The following is a 23,875-nucleotide window of genomic DNA, read 5'->3' as shown; positions in this document are numbered from 1 at the left end:
ATTTGCACAAAAGACTTGTTATACAAAGGTTATGCCTTCAGTTTTAGTGTCACATAAGAATGGTAATACAAACAGCTGGAGTGAAGAGACAGTGACTGAAGTGAGTCCACACAACATTCAATGCGTCAGAGCTCCGCCAATCACACAGCAGTTGATTATTTTATTTTTTACCCAAAATTAAAACTGGCCAATCGGCTATCCGGCTCAAGCTGCTCGTACCAGCCAATCGGCTTTCACGTGAGGGTGACAGGAGTGACTGATAGGACAGTGCAGTTGAAGGACCAAAAAAAAAAAAAAAAAAAAAAATCCCAATTTCATCCACGGCCACCAACTTTAAATCACTTAAACACAATTCCCATATATACACACAGGAGTATATATATATACATACACACCCCCACAGAGAAAGTATTACAAAAGAAACAGTTATGAACACACAAAGGAGGGTTTTTTTTTTTACTTAAAGGTGAGTTTTTGTAATGTGAATAAGCTTAGAAGGATATGAACAACGTTCCCCACAGTAATAACACTTTTTCCACGAAGCTGTCTGCTGGCCATTTTCTGCCATATGCGCGCACACACACACAAACACACACGTCAACCACACACACATACCTGCACATACTCATAACTTGGAACACTAAACAGCACACAGTGTGCGGCGTGCTACCACATTTAAACCGGTCGAACGGGTCCGCAGGAGGGACCCGATTGCCCAATTCCGAGGACAAATCCACTCAGATACACACCGACTTGTCTTCCGAGATCCCAACAGCTTGATGCAAAGTCCGTTTTCACGTAACCTTGCAAATTCCGCGATGCCCTTTGTGTTTAACGTTTTAGGTAAATGCTAAGACGTTTAGTGCACTGGAGAACACAGTGTTGTGGTTTTGTTCTGTGCTGAAATCTTCACAGACGCTTCTGTGCACCACCAAGATGTAGCTTTTGCGAAATGTTTCTTTGGCATTGAACAAGTTACTGTATTGGCCCGAACAGTAGACAACCTCTCCTTTTTCAAGATTCGTTACAAAATATATTGTATTTGGTACTTTGTTTTTTTTTTTTGTGTGTGTTGACCCTGCAGACGGCACCACAAATGCCAGCCGCATTTTATTACAATAAAAGTCTCATATTTGGACCAATTTGGTACTTTTCAGAGACTAGTGCGTGCTGCTGAACCTTCGGTGTCCCCCACTTCACCCAGTCTCAATGAAATAACACTACATAGCAGCGGTACTTTCTAATGTAGTTCCCACGATGCATTGCAAGAATTCGTTAAAAACGGGAGAAATAATCTGATTCCAGTTATGTAATACTGTCTATATACACCCACCCCGACCCAACACTGATACCTACTGCAGCTGAAGTCACTAAGTGCCATCCTCGACTGTGTGTGTGTGTGTGTATACATATTTTTACACATATAAACATATAAGTGACCAAGGGAGAAGGAAAATGAGAGAAAGTACTGCACTGTCACCACCAGACGCCAGCACATTTTAGTGCACATGTCCCCCCCCCCCCCCAAAAAGGTTTACGTTTTTTCATTTCTTCACCCCTCCCGAGGGAGGGATTCATCACATTTTATTTTATCCGTCTGACGACATTTCGGTCCTGTATGTGCAAAGGAGCACTGGTTTGTGTACGCGTGTGTATGTGTGTCCCTGTCCCATGACTACACCCTCTCACACACTCAAAATCCAGAAAAAGAAGAAGATGGCCAGAAACAGGAAACAGGAGTCTTGCCAGTTATTGCCGTTGTTGGGGTTCACGTTGGCATGTTGATCACCAGCATAATACGGTTCTGTGGGTAAAAGAAGACGCCGTTTTAATTGACGATGGCCACGATCAATATTATGTTGTGACATGTAACCGCATTGGTGGAGCGAGGAGGAAACAGCAGACACCATGTTCGGTTTGGAAAACATAATGGAAGACAGTAGAGCTGCGCAGATACAGCTGTTACAGATCGTACCGATACAGCTGTTAGAAAGGGAATGTGCAAAAAGATTTAATATCTATTCATATCTACAACAAGATTTTTTGAATATTTGTCATTTGAGTCACTGGTGCTGAAAAACGAGAAATGACACACAGTGACATGGTATGAAAAAAAAAAAAACAATATGATTGTTGTTGTTGTTGGATCACAGATCAGATAGGGAACAAATATGGAACTATTATGAAAGTAGCCCAAACTAGATTATTTTTTTTAATCTGAAATTATACAAAAGGACAAATTTAATCTGGGAGAGACTACTTCATTTGTACTCATGTTGTGAGAAGCTGTAAGAAAACTATATTGATACCGTTGGTGGAATGCTAGTTAATGCATTTTGCTTGCATGCCAACTGCTTTCAAAAGTGTAAACTGAAAGAGCAGATTACCACTTGCAGAGCTCTCGACTAACTTTTTGCACTGGTTGCACCTAACTAACTATTCCTTAGGTGCACCAGCACAAAAGTTAGGTGCACCAAATTTCCGACATCACGTTTAAATGAAATAGAAAGAAAATCTGCCTGTTGCTGAAAGGCAGCGGGGAGAGGGGACACTGGGCCAGTACATTTATCGCTTTATGCAACGTATTTTATTGATGCATTGTGCTTTTTGCATCATTTTACTAAGGCTAAGTCGTTCTGATTACTGCTAAAATGAAAGATAAGGCAGCGAAATGGATGCTAGCTTCTGGCGATTACAAAAACTAAATCTGAGGTGTGGAAAAAACTGTGACTATGAAAAAATTATACTTAAAAAATATTGTAACATGCGAAGCATATTGTTACAGTCATGTTGGCAGACATCTGCCGCCACGATAATGTTGGCTTGTGGTTTAAAAAGCTGTACTTGTCGAGTCAGTACAGGAATATCTGGACCTCAGCCAATCAGAGGAAGTGTCGCCCTTCGCGACCTCTGCTTGGTTTAGAATACGACACGGACCTAATATGCGTTTGTTGCATGAATCACATAGGGTTTACAGATTATTTTTTTGTCGCACCATTGAGAAATTGGTCACAGTTTAGAGCCATGAAGTTTTTTTGCATGCTAAAATTCTATTCTGACATTTGTGTTTTCTATTCCATCCAAATTATGAATTTATCTTATCTGTTGACAAGACGTCCTAATGTCTTTTTTGTTTAATAAAGGTCATAATCATTTAAAATGAATTCTCACCTGCTCTGTGGAAGGGGTCATTGGTGTTGAATATTGTGGTGAAAAAGCCGAAGGGAAAAGCACCGATACCAAATGACATGTGAAAGCCCGTGTCCCCAAATCCCTGGAAGGCCTGAAAAGCAATGAAGGGCTGCTTTATATTCACTGCAAATTCACATGCCCACAGTAGCCACCTAATATGACAAAAGCACCACTGAGCCATAACATCATGACCCCTTACAGGTGAATAAAATGAGTGACTGGTCATGGCACCCGGCAGTATATTACTCAAGTGAAAGCTTTGTCTTCTCTAAGGACTTGTAGCAACTACAGATGCCACCTCACATCTTACAGGCCACCCATTATGTCATGGGTGATTGGTATAAACGTGTGTGCGTGTGTGTGTATGTGTCTCTATCTATCTATCTATCTATCTATCTATATAAATTTTTGCCTCACTCACCCCTCTGCTTTCAGGTTCTGTTCTCTGTCCTTGGGGTCGGGGTGGGGTTTTCAATCTGTAACACACACACACACACACACACGGCCAATCAGCTCCGTCTACAATATCCAATTAATAGTTCATTTTATTACATTCCATGATCGGGTTACACCATGACAGTTTTACCATTAGGGCGAATGCAGACTCACATGCTCCATTTATTTTTTTCTAAAATGTCCCTCCATTTTTCACGAAGCACAGCAAAATAATAAAACAATAGTATGAAGTGGCTAAAAAAAAAATTCTTTACCAGAACTTCTTTACTCTAACTATTGTGAATGTTAAAATTCGTCGAGAGCTCGTACCTGGGGTCCTCCTGACTGGTGCTCCCCCTGCCATACAGTGGGATGACTTTGTCTCTGCTAATCCCTGCTTTACAAACTGGGCATTGCTGTCTACTGGGCCTGGTCTCCAGCCACTGAAACGAAAAGTACAATAAACAAATTAATAAATATTCTGAGGCTTCAAACACTTACAGTACCTGATAAAGTGCCTAATAAATCATGTGATGTGAGTAAAAAAGCAGAAAGTTTAAGCTTTCTGTGCTTTAAGATTTCTGTGTTACCACAGATATTAAACATGTAATATATATAAGAATTTAGATAGAAATATCCAAAATTTCACAATTCCATTTGATTACAATTATAATGCACCACAATAAACTCAAGTGTTCAAAAGCTACTACAAAAATAAGAGGCACAGAAAAATACATGCAACAATACACGTATGATGTATATTATATATATATACACACACAAAGCATTTAAGGGTGCCATATTGTTGTGCAGCATGAATATGTATATTGGGTACAGTTATACTGAATATAAAAGCAGAAATATTCAATACAAACTAAGCTGCATAACTACACATTATGTGTGCTGCAATGCAATATTATTGTTCTCCATCTGTACTTTTGTTTTTAGGCGATCATTCATTAGTTTACAGAGTTGGGAGAGACTGACACCCAGTTCTTGTACTTGATCACTAGTTGATATCATAAGATCTCATCTGAAATTAGACTGTAATGTGAAGATGAAAATTCTTTTTAGTTTCACTACTTCCTAAAACTTCTGCAGAGAGCCTTTGTGTATTAAACTCTAGACCTGAAAAATAAAATAAACATGAAATGGCTTAGTCGGAAAGCTACTGAAGTGGCGCTAGATAATTAGCCAGCACAGCCAACACTCACTGAATTATTGCTTAAGGGTTCAGAGTACAGTGCAGAGTGGACCGGCCATCGACAAAATCACATACGTAACTGACACCCAAGCAGGTGTGGGCTTCGGTCCTCACTGCCAACAGTGAGCCAACACGCGCTCGCGGCGCTTATCGTCTCGGGCCTTCTGCAGGCTCCGACTTACGCGACCAGGGACGTACAATCGTGCCATACTTACTTGATGCAGGCAGGGCCAGCTATATGGCAGGAGGCGGGGACAGCAGGAGGAAGGAAGGAAGGAAGGGGGAAAAAAACAAAAACAAGCATGAATATTCCGACCTTGGAATATGTTATCATATCAGTTGATGGTGATCAAAGTTTAAAATGCATTTAAACTAACGTTTTTATTGCCTTGCACAAAACAACCACCTCTGAAGTAAGACGTCTCGTGGCTTTCCTGGGGGGTCTTAGCCCACTCTGAATGGATTAAGATGAACAGCCCTGAACTGCACAGCGAAACTGTGAACTTGGAAGGACAACAAGGACCTTCCAAAAAAATAAAAAACTGAAACAAAGTTCATTTCAAGCGTCACGCATGTATCTAACGATGTTCGGCTTCCAGAAAACTCTGAAAAACGTCATCATGTCATCCAATCCCGTGACCCGAATCCTCCCCTGCTCCCTAATCCCGCCACCGTAAACTCATCGCGGACTATCTGGAGGCCGCACCATCCCTGCCCCGAGGCTCAGACCCACGCACGGCACCGTCAAGTCGGCTCTTAATGGGATTAGTGATAATGAAACGTTGGCTCCCCCAATCTCGCCGTCTCAGTTAATGTTGCGGGAGCAACAGTAAATAATACTGATCTCACGCAGTAAATGACACTGGAAGTACATTAAACCTTTTTTAAGGCGTTGAACGGTTTCCAGCTTCTGTTCCGAACTGGCTAACGTATCTCCAGACAGCCGGCTAGTGATTAGCCAGCTGGCTAACGCCAGTTGTGCATGACAAAATTCAGGAAAACAGAAAAAAAAGACATACATGATGGTACAAGGTGAACTATTCAAGCGTTTTTTAACGACAGCATGATTAAAAATTTGGTTAGAGTGAGGCTACAATAAATAAATTAAGATATGCTAACAATGCTAAGTTTACATTAGCTTAGTTTACCAAAGCAGGAACATCACTGACTAAACTGTCGTTAATATTAACAATAAGAAGACTAATTTTTCTTACATTTTTAACTACATTTCATACGATTTTGAACAACACCGGGACAATAAAGCAGCGAGCAGACCGGAGCCAGAAGCGCACCGTACCAGAACAGGTGTCCGCACAGGCTGATGACCGCGTCCCTGGCCGTGTCCAGGCAGATGTTGCACTCGAACGTGGCCCGGTCCCGCTCCCGCTCGCCCTCCCCGCCGCTGCCGCTGGCGCCGTCGCGCTCGTTGCTGCTCTCGCCGGACGGGAAGCCGCCCCTGCCGGCGGGCTCTCCGTCGTTCGAGGGTCCGGGATCCGCGGCCGCCATGGCTGTTTACCGGGGCAAAGTTGCGCGCTGCGCGACGGATCAGCATGAGATCGGAGCCACTCGGCAACTTCCGCCTCCGTGAGCGCCGGGGAGGGCGTGGCGCGCCTGACGTAAGAAGCGTCTTTACGGACATTCTCGGATCAGAAGTAAAGTGTCCGGACCGGGATTTTTGAGGCCACCGACCCGTAGAGACGTGCATTCAGGCGTGACCCACTCCCCGATACTCGGCTAGGGGTGCGACGATTCGAATCGATTCGAATACGATAATTAGAGCCTCGATATCGATGCATCACGATGCATGCCATACATTTTCTACATGGTCACACGAAGTTGCCTCTGCGGATGCTTTGATTTTGAGCAGAAAAATGTTTGTATTGTTCTCTTCCAAGATGGTGGCCTGTAACCACTAGAAACCTTTCAAAGTAAAATGTCTAAGAAGGTAAACGACAGCAACAGAAGGTAAAGAATTGAACTGACATTATCGTTCTGCAGTAATACAAACCAACCACAAATGTCGGTTTCTCAGTGCTTTATCAACTCAGTCACAGCATAGAAATGAGATGTTTTCTTTTGAAAAAGGTTACAGCCAATCACTCTGAAAGAGAACAATACAAATGCCTCTGTTGTCAATATTAAATTAAACAACATTTGTAATCGTAAACAATTGGATCTAACTATAGACCCGATTTATAGAAATATAATTTGTTTTAATGTCTAATACCTTTCTATTATTAATTCGGTACACAGTTGCATATTCAAAAATAAACAGTGAACAGCAATGCTGAGTGTAAAAAAAACAACCCTGATGTAATTGTGACATCTTAGTTCAAAACAGTTTTCTTTACAGAATTCATTTTTTTTATTTAACTGAATTAAACTAAAAATCCCATTTCACATGACACTGATGGGACTATTTAGACTGTGCACAGATGGAGAACTATGTTCTGCACTGCATCAATGCAATATCGATGCACATCTGCATTGCGATGCATCGATTATACGTTTAATTTCAACACCCCTATACTTGGCTGAATCAAAATTCTGGTCTGGATTTACAGTTTCGGCTCCTGGAATGGCCATTGCTGCAGTCCTTTATGTGTTACACTTGTGAAGCCCAAGTTATGTATATAGATTTTAACTGTTGATTATTCTCTTTCATGTAGACACATTTCCATAATATTTCTAACAGTGTTGCTACTCTTTTTATTTTATACTCCCGTTTATACATCTTAAGCAAAAATGTTCCAATCTTATACCTAATACACACCAAAATAAAAAAACCCTGGTTTAATTAGGATTAACACGCTCAATTTTTTAAACAAGTTCTTGAAACAATATGTTACTTATATATTATCTTACAATCAGTAGTTACAGGGACAGCCCCCTTGGAGACACACAGTGTCTTGCTCAGGGACACAATGTTAGTAAGTGGGATTTGACCCTGGGTCTGCTGGTTCATAGGCGAGTGTGTTACCCACTAGGCTACTACCACCCTACAAACGACAGTCTTGTCTGTCCTAATTAATCTCACCTATTAAATGTAATTAGAAACCTTATTTTTAAAGCCATTACCTTTGGTCCCTGTGAGTTCTCCTCTAACCTGATACATGTCCAGTGGCAGTTCAATGCATCTTAGATGTTGCCTAGAAATTATTTCCATTTATTTGGCACCAGTGCCACTTAATATTGTGTTGTTGTTTTTTTTGTTAATAAACCTCACCGTGTCATGCCTCTTCCTTGGTGTGACCATTAAACTGCCCCAAAAGACGGATTCACCAGTTCATATCCATGATAATCATTTGGACACTACTTACTTCAGATAGCGCCGTAAGACTTTATTAACACTGGAAATACAATACTGTTTTTATTTCAGTATTTTATTTTATTTACACTTGTATACAACATCTATATGTTGTATAGACAAATATTGTACAGAAGGTTTAGAAAATAAATAGTAGTTATACACAGTGTTTCACTAATAAATTCTAGATCTATATACTTGGTCTATATATAAGTACATAAAGTTGTTATTCAGGTGAGGACAACAGTATGGGCATATTACAGAGGTCTTTCTTCATAAAAAGGAAAAAAGCACCATAATGTGGTTTAGATGATATAAATCACTGACCAAAAATAGTATGTTTTATTAATACGGTAACCCATTAGAAATAGTAATAGTTCAGGTCTTACTATCTTGTTACATAATTTGATTTGTTTAAGAAAAGGCTAATTTAATAACTTGTAAGTGACAAAGAAAAAACAGTGCTTAATCTCACAGGCATTAAAAATGCAATGAACATCATTAAAATTACTCTGAAGCACATGGGCCACTAAATAGTACAGTTTTGATCTGAAACAGATAACAGTATTTATTAAAAAAACTCTTAAGTTCTGTGTATATACTGTTCATATATTGTTCATCCATCAGCGCTCAGCCGTCCGGTCATCAGGGTCCAGTGCAAATATTGCTGAGGCCTTAATGCTAGACATGCTTTTAAGTAGGCACTGCTTCAGTACTGCTGTTGCTCCCCAGGCCTAGGAAGATGAATCAGAATTTCATCAAACCTTCAGATGCTTCTGCCTTTACACAATGCATTCTCATTCTCATGCTCACGTCTGTGCTATCATTTAAAAAGACTGTATACATTGAAAATGATAACTTTGTCATTTGGAGATTTTGATTGATCATAGGCAATATTCTAACAATGCTATAAATTGATTGATCTGTAAAAATATTCTGTCACACTATTCTACTTTATGAAAATGTTGTGGAAACATCTTACTTGTTCTGTCAGCTGACCCTTGAAGACTCACATCGCTTCCATGGCCTACAGCAACAAAACACAGTAATGTTAAACCACATTCTGCAAATGAACAATAAAATAACATTATTATAGAGTAACATTACCTGAGTCTTGTAATTGGCTTGATCCTACAAGAGATTAATAAAAGCAATCAGAAAGATTCTACTGTGACCTTTATGTGAATACAAGACCATGGCACGTATTTTGCCTGTAGAACTAATGTATGTACAATACATATACATGTAAAACACATACTCATATTAAAATACACATGAAACCACATTGACCAGTGCCTAGACATAGAATCTTGTACCAGAATAACCTTAAGTCATGTAAGGTACGAGGTGTGGCCGCTATGGGTCCGATTTTTCTTTTACCTGTCCTGGTCAACACCTCGAACCCTATATCTGAATGGGAAATCCTTTTATTTAGTTATTTTAAAATTATTTTATGAACTGATTCCTTTTTCAATCCCACGTGAGTCCTATGAGGGTAAGTTAAAGTGCTTTATAAATAAAGTTGGTATAGGTATTGTATGTACATATCGTATGTATAATCTCATTACCACCAATGCAGAGAACCGAGCAACACAGTTTGAGATGTAGACTGAACGCTTACCCCACGTGCCACTTATGGGATTTGTGAGCACTGGATGTGTCACATTGTATTCATACTCTTGGAGGTCTGAATGCTGGATCTCAAGGGTCTTTGTCAGTGTATAAGTTCCGTCAGGGAGTTGTTCTGGCCCTCTGGCCTCAGTGGAAACTTCTTCATTCTTCTTCATGATAACCACATTGATGTTTTTTGGAAAGAAGCCTGAAGCTGTACACTTTAATTGCAAATGTCCTGGATCCACGTATTCTTCCGATACCTCAACAAATGGGGCAGTTGGAAGAGCTATGGCACATGAAAATCAGCATTCGTCATTTTGCATATTTTATATACAATTTATAATGCTCCTAATGTTCACAATAGTGCAAGTGGAGAAATATTTCTGTTTTTATACTATCAAATATTATATCATGGGAAAGTGTGCTTCTAAGGAATTGCAAAAGGCATTGTGATCACTACAGTACACTCCCATTCAAATTTGATACTGAGTAGATTTTATGATTACCAAATTTTCCAGTTATCAGCTGTGTCAGCTGTGCCAGTCCTGCATGATTCACCATGTAGTTATATTCCCCCAGCTCTGGCTCTGGAATCTCAATCGTCTTTGTCAGCTCATAAGTCCCATCAGGAAGCCTGGTTGGTCCGGTGAGATTAGTGGGCACCGCCACATTGTTCTTCTTGAAACTCATTTCTATGTTTTTGGGGAAGAAGCCAGTTGCTTTGCATCGCAGTTCAACCTTGCCTGGAGTCAAATAGGTAGATTCAAGAACATCTGGAGCTTCAGCAGGAGCTAGGGAACATGAAAAACAATGATCTCAGGAGTCGTTTCACTGGTCAATTTTCACGGGAAAAATCGTATTTTTTTATTTAAATGAGCTGCGAAATAAATGTTATGCAATTCAACTCCAACCATGGCAATTTGGCCTTCATCATTAGTTCATTTTCTGCCCCCATGCGGCTCTAATGTTCCACTCATTACGTTACAGTTTGGTTTAACTCAACCAACAATTTCATCTCATTCAATTTCTCTGAGTGTAGTGAGGCCATGTTAAATATCAAGACGCTTACCCCACTCGCCAGTTATGGGAGCTGTCAGTTCTGCGTGCTTCACTTCATATTCATAGCTTCGCAGGTCTGACTGCGGAATGTCCAGAGTATTTGTCAGCTTGTAAGTTTCATTTGGGAGTTTTTGCAGCTCGCTGGCGATGGAAGGCACTGGTTGATTGTCCTTCATGAACACAATTTTGATGTTCTTTGGGAAGAAGCCCGAAGCTGTACATGACAGCTTAAGAACGCCCGGTTTCAGGAATGATGTCGATCCCACAACATTTGGGGGCGCTGAAAGAGCTATGGCACATGAAAATTTGTATTATTCAATTTATTATTCAACATCAATCCGAGGGGTGACAACTATTTAGGCGCAAGTGACATTTTGCCAACTTTAAAAATATATTTTTTAATGAGAGTACAACATTTTTGAATTCTAATGGATTCATTTGAGTTTCACCCAAAATGTCACTTACACACATATGGCTCTCACCCCACGAGCAAGTTAAAGACAAATGCTACAGCTCTGGATCACGCAGCTCCTAATTTTAAAACACTGACCAGCCATCTTCTTACGGCGGCGAACAGCCAGAACTATGGTGGCGGGCACAGCCAGCAGAATGAGTCCAATCACAATGAAAACTGCAATCAGTTCAAAACGAGGCGTAACGTCACGGCTCTTATCTGCATAACATAAGAGGACATGGAGGAAGGTTAAACATGCACATGAGAAGGATGATAAGTTTTGTTACAGTGCTTCTCATATTGATTCAGTTTTTGTCATTCTCAGGTAATTAGCGTTGCTGGATGAAGAGAACAATAAGCAGTATAATTTAGCACTAAGTAACAGGGCATAGACAGAAAAGCCGGTTTGTCGATGTTTCTTCTCTCTGGTTGTGCTTTGGTGGCAAAGGACTCGCTCCACGATGGAAGAAGGTCAGACGTCTTACTAAACAGCTAAAGATGTAGCGGTGTAAGCGGCCCCTCCCGGTGGCGTGCACAGCTGAACCCTGCCTCGCACGGAACCGAACCTGACGCATGCCGCCTTCTGTCGATCCTGCATCAGACTGGTCCCTCCATCTCTGAAGGTAAAAGGAAAACATTCATCTAGACTCTTCTCCGTCTTGGCCCCTCGGTGGTGGAATGAACTTCCCCTTGAGGTCAGAACAGCTCAGTCACTGAGCACCTTCAAACGACAGCTCAAGACCTTCCTCTTTAAAGAATTTTTAGATTAAATTGTAATTTTCTTGTTGTCGAACTTGTGTACAGAATCTACAACAGAGTGAATAAAATAGATTGTATTCATAGTTGGGGTCCTAGCGAACCGGAATTGATCTCTTCATCGATGGTAACTTAAGCACGTTGTAAGTCGCTCTGGATAAGGGCGTCTGCCAAATGCCGTAAATGTAAATGTAAATGTAAAAGGGAACTGGCCAAGGTACATTATTTCAAACCCACACCAAAGTGGACTAAAGGAAAGGAAATTCCTGTTCCAGGAAGCTCGACTCATGGATTTTCCTAATATATGTATATATATTTTGAGGGAATGTATTAAGTGGGGCAGTGGTGGCCTAGCGGGAAAGGAAATGGACCCATAATCAGAAGGTTGTCCGTTTGAGCCCTGAACCACCAAGGTGACACTGAGGTGCCACTGAGCAAAGCACCATCCCCCCACACTGCTCCCCGGGCGCCTGTCATGGCTGCCCACTGCTCACTCAGGGTGATGGTTAAATGCAGAGGACACATTTTGTTGTGTCACCGTGTGATGTGCTTCACAATGACAATCACTTCACTTCGTTCTTCATCTTCATCAAAGGATGACTGGGATTGTGCATGCAAAGAGGACATCGACTTACCCACTAGATTTTTAATTTATTGATGATTAAAACGATCTGAAAAAAGCTGAAGTCGTTAATTAAGCAAAATATGAAAACATCACAGATAACGTAAAAGGCCCAATGTGTGTGCAGGTGAGATACAGAGAGAGAACTGTTAGATCCTTGGATCTGGATATTTATAACACTTACCCCACTGCACAATTACTGGTTTCTCAAGGCTCCTGTGGATCACCTCACATTCGTACTCTGCCTTGTCAGACTCGGGGATCTCCACGCTTTTCCTCAGCTGGTGGGTGTCATCACCGTTGGGCAAAACGTCACCAGTCCGCACACCGTCAGCTTCAGTCAGAGTAATGTTGTCCTTCTTTATATTCAGTTTAATATCTTTGGGATAGAAGCCTGTGGCGAAGCAGATCAGGAGAAGCTTGTCTGGAGAAGTTGTCTTCTTTGCCAATGGATAAACTCTTGGAGCAGCTTTAAAGATGAAAATATTAAAAATTTATCAGGTCACAGACACCAAACAACACCAGCAGTTTAGCTACAAGCAGACCGCAGCACTTACAATCTTTAGCAAATCTCTCAAGTTCTTTTTCCCCGTACTTCATGAATTTGCTGAGCCAGTCCACACACTCGCTCTCCAGGTAGCCCTTGGTGTACTGGTTGAGGATGGGCACCCCGTCCCACTTCTGTTTAGTGGGTACAGCTGCACTTGTTGGGGCGACCCACTGCAAGTTGGAGTCATCAAACGACAGGAAGTCCCTGCCGTCATAACTGTACTCGTCAACACCCTTCATGAATTTTGGTTTCCCATCTGCCTGCGGCTCGATCTCACAGCCATGTCTCCACTGCAGCACGTGAAGATCTAAAAAACAAAAAAAAAGTTATAAGGTTATAATGCCACTGTATGCATATGTACGTAAGAAAAATCAGTAAGGCCTTCTGACTCACCAGAATTATTTTGCTTCATGCGTTCCATCAGAATGTTGATGTTGACTTTGAACCACTGCTCCTTACTCCTCCGTGACTGAGTCCCTTTATCCCAGTAATCTTTTGTATTCCTTTCTTTCATCCAGTCCTGTTTAGGAACCTTCACCTTATCTCTGCTGTTGTAGTAGTCGATCTGTCGGTCATCCAGCAGGCCCATGGCCACAAATTCAAAGATGCCAGGAGCAGCCACGGGTTTCGACAGTGCAGTGTAGACATAGTAGAGGGAATGGCGCTCTGGGATCTGCTGTTCAGCTACAGTTTGGGCAAACAAGGACATCATACGTGCACTTATTTACAGGTTTGTAACTTTTACATAAGTCTGCGCAGTCCAAGTGTCCATGAACTTCGAACTACTGTACATACAAACACACACAATCCAGCTAGTCATAGAATCTGCTCTGTCAGCATTCCACAAAGTGTTTGTGGACAATGATTTGACACTCAATATGCAACTCTACCGGTCCATCCTGTGCATCAGGAAGTTGGTTTGAAACATTTTCATTTTCTTTTATAAAAATGATAATTTCTTTTATAAAAAAAAACACAGCCTAATGCTGTTTTGCAGGTTGTTTTTACACAACAAGAATTGTTACAGTCACACAACAATCAAGATTCGTTCAAATTTCAACCTCATAGCGATTAACATTTCATTAAATGACAAATAATGAATACTCACCACTTCCCACTACCAAAATGAAACAGACGAACAAGAAAATCCTGAGAAGTGCCATTCTGATCAACCTCCACATGCAGTTTTCCTCACCGTGACCCGAGATGAGGTGGGTCAGCAGCCACAATAGCCGCAGGACTCAGGATCAACAGGCTCTTTGGATAAACGCTAAAGAAAATGAATACATATAACCTTCACACCTCCCTCCTACATGCACTTCTCTTAAAATTACGAGCCAATGAGTTTACGGGAGCCTACAGTTCCACCTACATTAAAGAGCGTCATCTGTTGACTGGTGGAGTCATAGAGAATGAAACAGCTCTCGCACACCCTGCTGAAAGGTGTGTGGTTAACATATAGAATTTTTTCTGAACAGCAACTCAGAACCTTCATTTTTGATAGACATTTATCTATTTTCATTTGGAGTATCAATTTGAAAGACAAAACAATTAATTTCCTCTTGTTTTTTTTTAAATTTGGGTTAATTTGAAGTGGCCAGCAAGATTCATAAAACAAATGAATATTTTGTAAACAAATGAAAATTTCATAAACACTTTTCCAATCACTGAAACATACTTACAAGCAGCGAATCAAACGGAATGGGTAGGTACGATAGACTAGAAGAATGGGATGTGTATAGTTGTAGGCAGCCTGTCTTAATTTTAGATTTTGTCTAGTTTTTGGAATTGTCCATGTTTTTGAGCTGCATACTATGTGGGCCCATTTAGGAAATGTTTCAGACTTTTGTTACACAAACACACAAATATGAACAGAACGTGTCCATCACAGTGCTCCCTATTGGCCGTCATTTTTGTACAAGTATACCGCATACAAAGCAAATAAGAAACATATTTACAATAAACAATAAAAAGCATAACAATACCTTCAATGTATGTAAGAAAATGTTTTTAAAAAAAGTTTGCCCAGATTGTGAGGGACACAGCTACAACTATGACCAGTAGAAAGATTCCAATAAGAAATATGGGTTGTGGACAATTAACATGACTTTCATGAAGACAACAGAGGCTAAAAATAATCCAAAATTCAGAGAATGAGCGCCAGTGAGAATTCATTTATTTTGTTTATGTAAGGTAGCTGATAAGAATTACCCCAGGTCATAACTGTACTCATCTACATCAACACACAGTAGACTTAGGTAATGAGTAAAGGTCTGAGTAAAGGGAAGAAGGGCCTTAAGACAGATTTATTATAGCTTCAACACCCCCAAGCAGCCAAAATTCATGTTGTATGCACATTAACACAATGCAACCACTACAATTACACTAGATTTCAACTGACACAACAGACAGAAGGTTATGAAAAAAACATGTTTTAAAATGGTACAAAATATCATACATCATAACACAACCCTCTATAACATTTGTGAAATAAAAGTTACAAAATGAAATGACTGTAGTTATAAAAGAAATTTCACCGATTATTACCTACGGTTGTTTGAAATGTTATTTGTAATAAAACTGCAGAAGAGGATAGACATGGAAGAGAATTATCACCATCTGCTGTGACGTCTGATTATCATGCCACGATTACGCACACGCTCAACATTTATAAAAAAAAAGGTGAATTTCAATAAACAGAAGAAAGAGAAAAATGTACACACACCATGGAGAAATGGAAAACACCATAGCACTTGTGAAATAATATCAACACGGACCCCTGGTGCTCCAGCAGCACCTCAGTGTCACACTTTTGTTGGGGCCCGTGTCTGGTCATCATTGTGACATTCTGTGGTAAGTGTGCTGTGGGCCTCTAAGGAATTTTCCACAGCATTGAAATGATTGCCACATTAATTATTGCATTCACAGGACATGAAACATGAAATAACAATCTGATCATAATTGTGTGATTATTAAAAAAAAGGTGAAGTTGCTGTAGTTGGCGTCAAAACAATGCTGATCATTAATTGTTCCTGTAATTAGATAAAACAAAACAGGCAAAGTAAAAAAATTTAATAAACACAGGTGAACTCAAAAGTGCAACGAATTCATATAACATCTGTTAATAAGACGTAAATAATTTTAAAGCCATAGTTACATGCACGGCTCGACTGAAATGTTATTTTTAACTCTTTGTGCTATAGACTACAGATTATTTCAGACCAATTTGCTTTTATTGTCACATCACTTTTCATGCACGTCTTCTGGTCATTTGTTCTTCACACTATTCAGTTTGACAAATAAAGCTATCAGGATCTCCTTTATCATTCCACTGGTGATGCTTCATACCTTGCACAGCATCACCCAGCGGCTACTAAACGTTGTCCGCTTCATTATGCAACAGGGGATTGGATGTTTCGTCACTGCCAGCACTGCCTTGGCCTGGTCAAAGGGAATGAAATTAGGATGGAAAATTGGCAGCATATAAATATTCTCAACAAAGATTTCAATAATCTTACCTGAGTCTGTGCTCCTTTGACTACTTGCTGAATCTGAAAGAAGACAACATACCCTGGCTTAGGACATGTTACATGTCAAAAGTACACATCTGTTATAATTACATGGCCTGGTCAAATAATTATATGGACAAACAAATAATACAAAACATGAAGAAATACTTCAATCAGCTGCATCTAGCCACTGAATGTTGTCACCTTGATCTTTGGGGTTGTCTCTCCCAGCGCTGTCTAGGCCAGCAAAGCTGCTATGACCTAGTCAAAGGAAAAAGTTAAATACAGTCAGGTCCATAAATATTGGGACATCGACACAATGTTAACATTTTTGGCTCTATACACCACCACAATGGATATCAAATGAAACGAACAAGATGTGCTTTAACTGCAGACTATCAGCTTTTATTTACATATTTACATCTAAATCAGGTGAATGGTGTAGGAATTACAACAGTTTGCAGTTTGCAACAGCTTCCACTTGTTAAGGGACCGAAAGTAATGGGACAATTGGCTTCTCAGCTGTTCCATGGCCAGGTGTGTGTTATTCCCTCAGTATCCCAATTACAATGAGCAGATAAAAGGTCCAGAGTTCATTTCAAGTGTGCTATTTGCATTTGGAATCTGTTGCTGTCAACTGTCAAGATGAGATCCAAAGAGCTGACACTATCAGTGAAGCAAGCCATCATTAGGCTGAAAAAACAAAAGAAACATATCAGAGAGATAGCAAAAACATTAGGCGTGGCCAAAACAACAGTTTGGAACATTCTCAAAAAGAAGGAACGCACCGGTGAGCTCAGCAACACTAAATGACCCGGAAGACCACGGAAAACAACTGTGGTGGATGACCAAAGAATCCTTTCCCTGGTGAAGAAAACACCCTTCACAACAGTTGGCCAGATCAAGAACACTCTCCAGGAGGTAGGTGTATCTGTGTCAAAGTCAACAATCAAGAGAAGACTCCACCAGTGTGAATACAGAGGGTTCACCACAAGATGTAAACCATTGGTGAGCCCCAAAAACAGGAAGGCCAGATTAGAGTTTGCCAAACAACATCTAAAAAAGCCTTCACAGTTCTGGAACAACATCCTATGGACAGATGAGACCAAGATCAACTTGTACCAGAGTGATGGGAAGAGAAGAGTATGGAGACGGAAAGGAACTGCTCATGATCCTAAGCATACCACCTCATCAGTGAAGCACGGTGCTGGAAATGTCATGGCGTGGGCATGTATGGCTGCCAGTGGAACTGGTTCTCTTGTATGTATTGATGATGTGACTGCTGACAAAAGCAGCACAATGAATTCTGAAGTGTTTTCGGGCAATATTATCTGCTCACATTCAGCCAAATGCCTCAGAACTCATTGGATGGCGCTTCACAGTGCAGATGGACAATGACCCAAAGCATACTGCAAAAGCAACCAACGAGTTTTTGAAGGGAAAGAAGTGGACTGTTTTACAATGGCCAAGTCGATCACCTGACCTGAATCCGATTGAACATGCATTTCACTTGCTGAGGACCAAACTGAAGGGAAAATGCCCCAGGAACAAGCAGGAACTGAAGACTTATTATTAGAGGGTCTCACCAGATCCTTTTGCTAAAATGTGGCTGACAACTTGAGCAGATTCTGAAAATGCAGCACATGTCTTAAACATTCTGATTACAACAGCTCACATTACAAAATAAGACCTATCAGTTCCATTGGCTTAAGCATTTTGTCCTAAAAGGAACTATATTCATTGATGTGTGTGTAAAATTACATGACAATAAAGAAATGTTAAGGAAATGTAAAGCCCTGCCCAGTGTAAATGATGCAGAAATACTGAATTAAGCTATTCTTTTAAAGCCGTTCTCTATGGAGTAAAAAAAAAAATTTATATAGTAAACAAAATACTGACATATTGTTCAAGCTCCTGAAAATGCATCTCAGGTCTTTTATTAAAAATCCTAATTATAATACTTTGTATTTAGGCAAGAATTTGGACATGAGAACAGTAGATATAAATGTACTGATTTAAGATACAAAGGGGGACCTACCCGTTCCATTGGTTTTAGCATTTTCGCCTAAAAGGAACAATATTCATTGATGTGTGTAGCATCGAATGACAATAAAGAAACGTTAAGGAACTACCAAGTCCTGACCATAAACTAGTGTAAATGATGCAGAAATACTGAATTGAGCAATTCTTTTAAAGGCGTTTTCTATGATTCAGAAATGTAATATAGTAAACAAAAGACTGACATACATTCTAATTAAAATACTTTGTATTTAGGCAAAAGTTTATACATGAGAACAGTAGATATGAAAGTACTGACTAAAAATACAAAATGCGACCTACCAGTTCCATTGGCGTCAGCATATTTGCCTAAAAGGAACAATAGTCATTGATGTGTGTAACATTGAAAGACAATCAGGACATGTTAAGGAACTACCAAGTCGTGACAATAGACTAGTGTAAATGATGCAGAAATACTGAATTGAGCTATTCTTTTAAAGGCGTTTTCTATGATGCAGAAATGTAATATAGTAAACAAACTGACATATTGTCCTAGCTAAGTACTGAAAAATAATCTTTTATTTAACATCCTAATTATAACTGTGCTTGAATAATGATCAGTTTGCTCTTTAAACGATGACACCATCATCCCGGAGTTAAAGTTTAAAGTTCTCTACGTTAAAGTTCTCTATGTAATTAAAGTTCTCTATGTAATTTCTGAAGTTATGGAAATCTTTGACACGTAATTGTCTTATTTTCTTGTTCAATATTGGTGTTTTGTCTAGTTTGTTTTATTTAGGTTCACTTTATCTACTCCTGGTCTGACTGACTTATCCAACATACCAGACATCAACCATTTTCAAAAGGAACAGAAAAGCACGTACCAATTATTCTCCGCTTGTAAATGACAATCCCAACGATGAGACCTATGATGATAAGAACTACAATAATTCCCAGTATAATTCCCAGTATACCTTGACCTTGGTTTGTGGCATAGCTTCCATCTATAAAACAAAAGCAGAATAAATAATGATTTTATTGGATGAGCTATTTTATTATATCAATGATGTAAGTTATGTAGCTGATAAAAATTACCCCATTTCACAATTACTGGTTTCTCAAGGCTCCTGTGGATCACCTCACATTCGTACTCTGCCCTGTCAGACTCGGGGATCTCCACGCTTTTCCTCAGCTGGTGGGTGTTATCACCGTTGGGCAAAACGTCACCAGTCTGCACCCCGTCAGCTTCGGTCAGAGTAATCTTGTCCTTCTTTATATTCAGTAGAATATCTTTGGGATAGAAGCCTGTGGCGAAGCAGGTCAGGAGAAGCTTGTCTGGAGAAGATGTCTTCTTCGCCAATGGATAAACTCTTGGAGCAGCTTTAAAGATGAAAATATTAAAAATGTATCATGTCACAGACACCAAACAACACCAGCAGTTTAGCTACAAGCAGATCGCAGCACTTACAATCTTTAGCAAACATCTCAAGTTCTTTTTCTCCGTACTTCATGAATTTGCTGAGCCAGTCCACACACTCGCTCTCCAGGTAGCCCTTGGTGTACTGGTTGAGGATGGGCACCCCGTCCCACTTCTGTTTAGTGGGTACAGCTGCACTTGTTGGGGCGACCCACTGCGAGTTGGAGTCATCAAACGACAGGAAGTCCCTGCCATCATAACTGTACTCGTCAACACCCTTCATGAATTTTGGTTTCCCATCTGCCCACGGCTCGATCTCACAGCCATGTCTCCACTGCAGTACGTGAATATCTAAAATGACAAACAAGTGTAATTAGTACATTTATTCATAATAATCATACTTATTACTAATTATCAAGAAGGGTATAATTACACACTCAACAAAAATTACAGGACTATTACAATTTGATAGACATTTGCTACAGCAGTAAATCCTTCTGACTCACCAGAATTATTTTGCTTCATGCGTTCCATCAGAATGTTGATGTTGACTTTGAACCACTGCTCCTTACTCCTCCGTGACTGAGTCCCTTTATTCCAGTAATCTTTTGTATTCCTTTCTTTCATCCAGTCCTGTTTAGGAACCTTCACCTTATCTCTGCTGTTGTAGTAGTCGATCTGTCGGTCATCCAGCAGGCCCATGGCCACAAATTCAAAGATGCCAGGAGCAGCCACGGGTTTCGACATTGCAGTGTAGACATAGTAGAGGGAATGGCGCTCTGGGATCTGCTGGATTGCTGTATATGATGATACAGTCCGATTAGACAGGAACATGCAAACAGACCCAGCCGCCCGGCCATAGCAAATACATTCCCATTCGCATTACAGCAACATTATTAGTCTTTTATGAAGAAGATTAAAGTATTAATTATACGCTTGCAATGCATTTTAGACTCCAAGATCTATGAACATAAATACAATTAACTATAAATACTAAATACTTCATTTATGTTTTGTAAAATGCAGTCAAGTTATGTCTCACCAAGCTGTTTAGATGTTTGTAGCTATTCCAACACATTTTATGATTTCAAATAAATTTTATGATAGTTATATTGTGTTTCTCACCACCAAATTCATCAACTATTTTAGTCACAATATGAGTGCAAGAAAAAAGAAACATTAAAATAAAAATGCGACATACAGACACATTCATCATCTTGTATTTACAGTTTAAATTTTTTTTTAATCTCATGAATAATTAACAATGTAGTAATAACGTGACCTTGGATCTCTTTTAGATATAACCATGCATGTGAAAACACATGCATTAACATTTTCATATTGTCATTTCTACATGTGAGCTGGTTGCATAAAGGCCCGTCGACAAATTTACTTTCACTTTCAACTTTAACTTCATTTATTCATATCTTTTTTTCTAGAACACGACCTAGTTAACATGTAGTTAACATGTAACTACTGTAATCGTTCTAATAAAGTTCAACTGTTCACCAGTTTGTTTTTAAAGCATGGCAATACATCCAGAAAGGGATTAATCTGAAAGGAAGTAATTATTGAAAACGAATTAGCATTTTTCTGCACCGCACCTGTCGCAGATAGGACGCAAAAGGCGAAAACCACCGTCCTCGACATTTGTTACATCGCTCCGTGGCTGAAATGTAATAAAACGGCGTTCGTCGCGCCAGGCTGCGTCGCTCCTTCTCGCCTCCCGCAGTTCTCGCCACTTCTCGCCTTCCGCGTCTCTCGCCAATCGGCGTCCGCGGCTGCGCCATGTCAGCTGTAACCACGACGCGGCAGGCGCGCCGGGTATTTCTCGACAATCACGTGACGCCGCGCGGGGTTGACAGATCTGCTTCAATTAAACGTTTAGAATGTTGGGCTTTAAAAAAAAAATTATCAGCGATGAAACTATTTAATTTTTCAAACGCTACAATAAACCTTTAGGGCGAAAACGATATCAATTTAGGCGTCTTCCGTATCATTTGTTGTCACCCATTATGGTTGCTAGTTTCTCTAACATGATCTGGCAACATTTACCAGCAACGCCTGGCGTTCAAATTCCAGCTCAAGTTTTATTCTCACATACAGACAACAGTGCAACATTATTCCCCGCAGTGAAATTCTTCTACTTAGAACCGTCTCGTCTTAACACTTAAAGAAGATTATGAAATTTAGGCAATATCTAGAAAAAAATAATAATATATTTAATACTGTAATCATGGGTAGAAGCAGGTGAGTATTCTGCTGTGTGCTGTGGTTTCCTATAGCCTCATTAATGTCAGCAGATGGGGACTGAGTTTATGTCCAAAACCTCAAGTAGGTTTGCATGCAATTGTAAGGCTAACCCCTTAATGTTTAACTATACATAATGGCTATTTAATAAAACACATAGACCTGAAACTAACATTTTCATGTGAACACTTAATTGTTTTCTTTAAAAGAACATATGTATTCATTAAAATATATTTATTACATATTGTTGTCAGATCACGAGTATGTCATATAAACAGCATTATATTTACATTTACATTACATTTACAACATTTTTCAGACACCCTTATCCAGAGCGACTTACAATCAGTAGTTACAGGGACAGTCCCCTCCTGGAGCAACTTAGGGTTAAGTGTCTTGCTCAGGGACACAATGGTAGTAAGTGGGATTTGAACCTGGGTCTTCTGGTTCATAGGCGAGAGTGTTACTTACTAGGCGACTTCCACCCTACAATATATATTTTTTGCACTTACCACAATTCATACATTGTGTGAACATAAACAGCCTTTGCAGTGGTACTGGTAGTAGCCTAGTGGGTAACACACTCGCCTATGAACTAGAAGACCCAGGTTCAAATCCCGCTTAATACCATTGTGTCCCTGAGCAAGACACTTAACCCTAAGTTGCTCCAGGGGGTGACTGTCCCTGTAAATACTGATTGTAAGTCGCTCTGGATAAGGGCGTCTGATAAATGCCGTAAATGTTGCAGTAACACCAGTTTACAAAGAGCACTTCAATGAGAGTCATAAAAAAATAGCACACCGAAGTCATAAAGACATATTTTTTAAATAATAAAAATAAACCAAATGATTGTTGAATTAATTATTGTACTCACAGTACCCGGAACAGGGCAGAACAACATGTTCACAAATAATTGCAAAAGACCAAAATACGCAACCTGGCTGATCAACTAAAAAGTGCTAGTGCTACAGAAATGTCCAAGAATAAAAATATATATTTACTTTTAATTTTATGGTTTTATCTATTTTCTGACACCCTAACAGCCTAACAAATAGCACACATGAAGTAATATAATGTGTATATGTATATATATTTCTTTGCTGTTTAAGTGACTTTTTAATTCATGCTCGATTCACTTATTATACATTTTCAGAAATTACACTCTCAGTGTGTATCAAACAGCTTAGTGTACCAAACACAGTGACCAAGACCTCTAGTCTCTTCTTAGTCAGGAGCTTCAAGCTGCTTGATTTCTCATCAGAAGGTTTTGTTTATTGATCTCCCAATTTGTGAGACAGTGCTGCCTTGACCTGGTCAAACGCGAATTAAATCATGATAAGAAAAGGACCGCATATCAGTAACAAGTAACATGTCTGTAACAAAGATTAATAATAATATTACCTGAGTCACATCTCCTTTGATCACCTGTCATTACAGAATCATTGCTGAGGCCCACTTGAGGATCTGCAGATAATACAGGTCTGACATTAAACGTCATGAAAACATTT

The 23,875-nt window shown here is 39.8% G+C and overlaps 2 protein-coding genes across 5 annotated transcripts; both read right to left on the bottom strand.

Annotated features, from left to right (window-relative positions):
• Positions 1-1,010: 1,010 nt before the first annotated feature.
• Positions 1,011-6,410, bottom strand: rnf5 (ring finger protein 5). The gene is made up of 6 exons (XM_028964049.1): positions 6,129-6,410; positions 5,047-5,065; positions 3,958-4,070; positions 3,614-3,668; positions 3,172-3,283; positions 1,011-1,804 (listed from the first exon to the last, which is right to left on the bottom strand). Exons 1-6 carry the CDS (start codon positions 6,335-6,337, stop codon positions 1,686-1,688), a joined length of 627 nt encoding a protein of 208 aa, XP_028819882.1. The 5' UTR covers positions 6,338-6,410; the 3' UTR covers positions 1,011-1,685.
• Positions 6,411-8,151: 1,741 nt separating this feature from the next.
• On the bottom strand, positions 8,152-21,919 carry LOC114770272 (class I histocompatibility antigen, F10 alpha chain-like). Of its 4 annotated transcripts, XM_028964046.1 has the most exons (12): positions 21,722-21,919; positions 20,904-20,914; positions 13,587-13,866; positions 13,201-13,500; positions 12,828-13,112; positions 11,362-11,484; positions 10,822-11,100; positions 10,259-10,543; positions 9,760-10,038; positions 9,246-9,269; positions 9,121-9,165; positions 8,152-8,872 (listed from the first exon to the last, which is right to left on the bottom strand). In XM_028964046.1, exons 1-12 carry the CDS (start codon positions 21,765-21,767, stop codon positions 8,832-8,834), a joined length of 1,998 nt encoding a protein of 665 aa, XP_028819879.1. In that variant the 5' UTR covers positions 21,768-21,919; the 3' UTR covers positions 8,152-8,831. The 4 variants fall into 4 exon arrangements, with proteins under 4 accessions (XP_028819879.1, XP_028819878.1, XP_028819880.1 ...); XM_028964045.1 differs by lacking the exons at positions 20,904-20,914; positions 21,722-21,919 and adding an exon at positions 14,302-16,222 and having other exon boundaries at positions 13,587-13,877; XM_028964047.1 differs by lacking the exons at positions 8,152-8,872; positions 9,121-9,165; positions 9,246-9,269; ... (5 more) ...; positions 13,201-13,500; positions 13,587-13,866 and adding exons at positions 15,353-16,225; positions 16,542-16,634; positions 16,712-16,744; ... (4 more) ...; positions 19,796-20,080; positions 20,169-20,468 and having other exon boundaries at positions 20,624-20,914; positions 21,722-21,884.
• Positions 21,920-23,875: the final 1,956 nt, after the last annotated feature.

Source organism: Denticeps clupeoides, chromosome 20, assembly GCF_900700375.1.
Source record: "Denticeps clupeoides chromosome 20, fDenClu1.1, whole genome shotgun sequence".
Taxonomy (NCBI): Eukaryota; Metazoa; Chordata; class Actinopteri; order Clupeiformes; family Denticipitidae; genus Denticeps; species Denticeps clupeoides.
The sequence above is the reverse complement of the archived record's forward strand: the minus strand, read 5'-3'. Positions and strand labels throughout refer to the sequence as shown.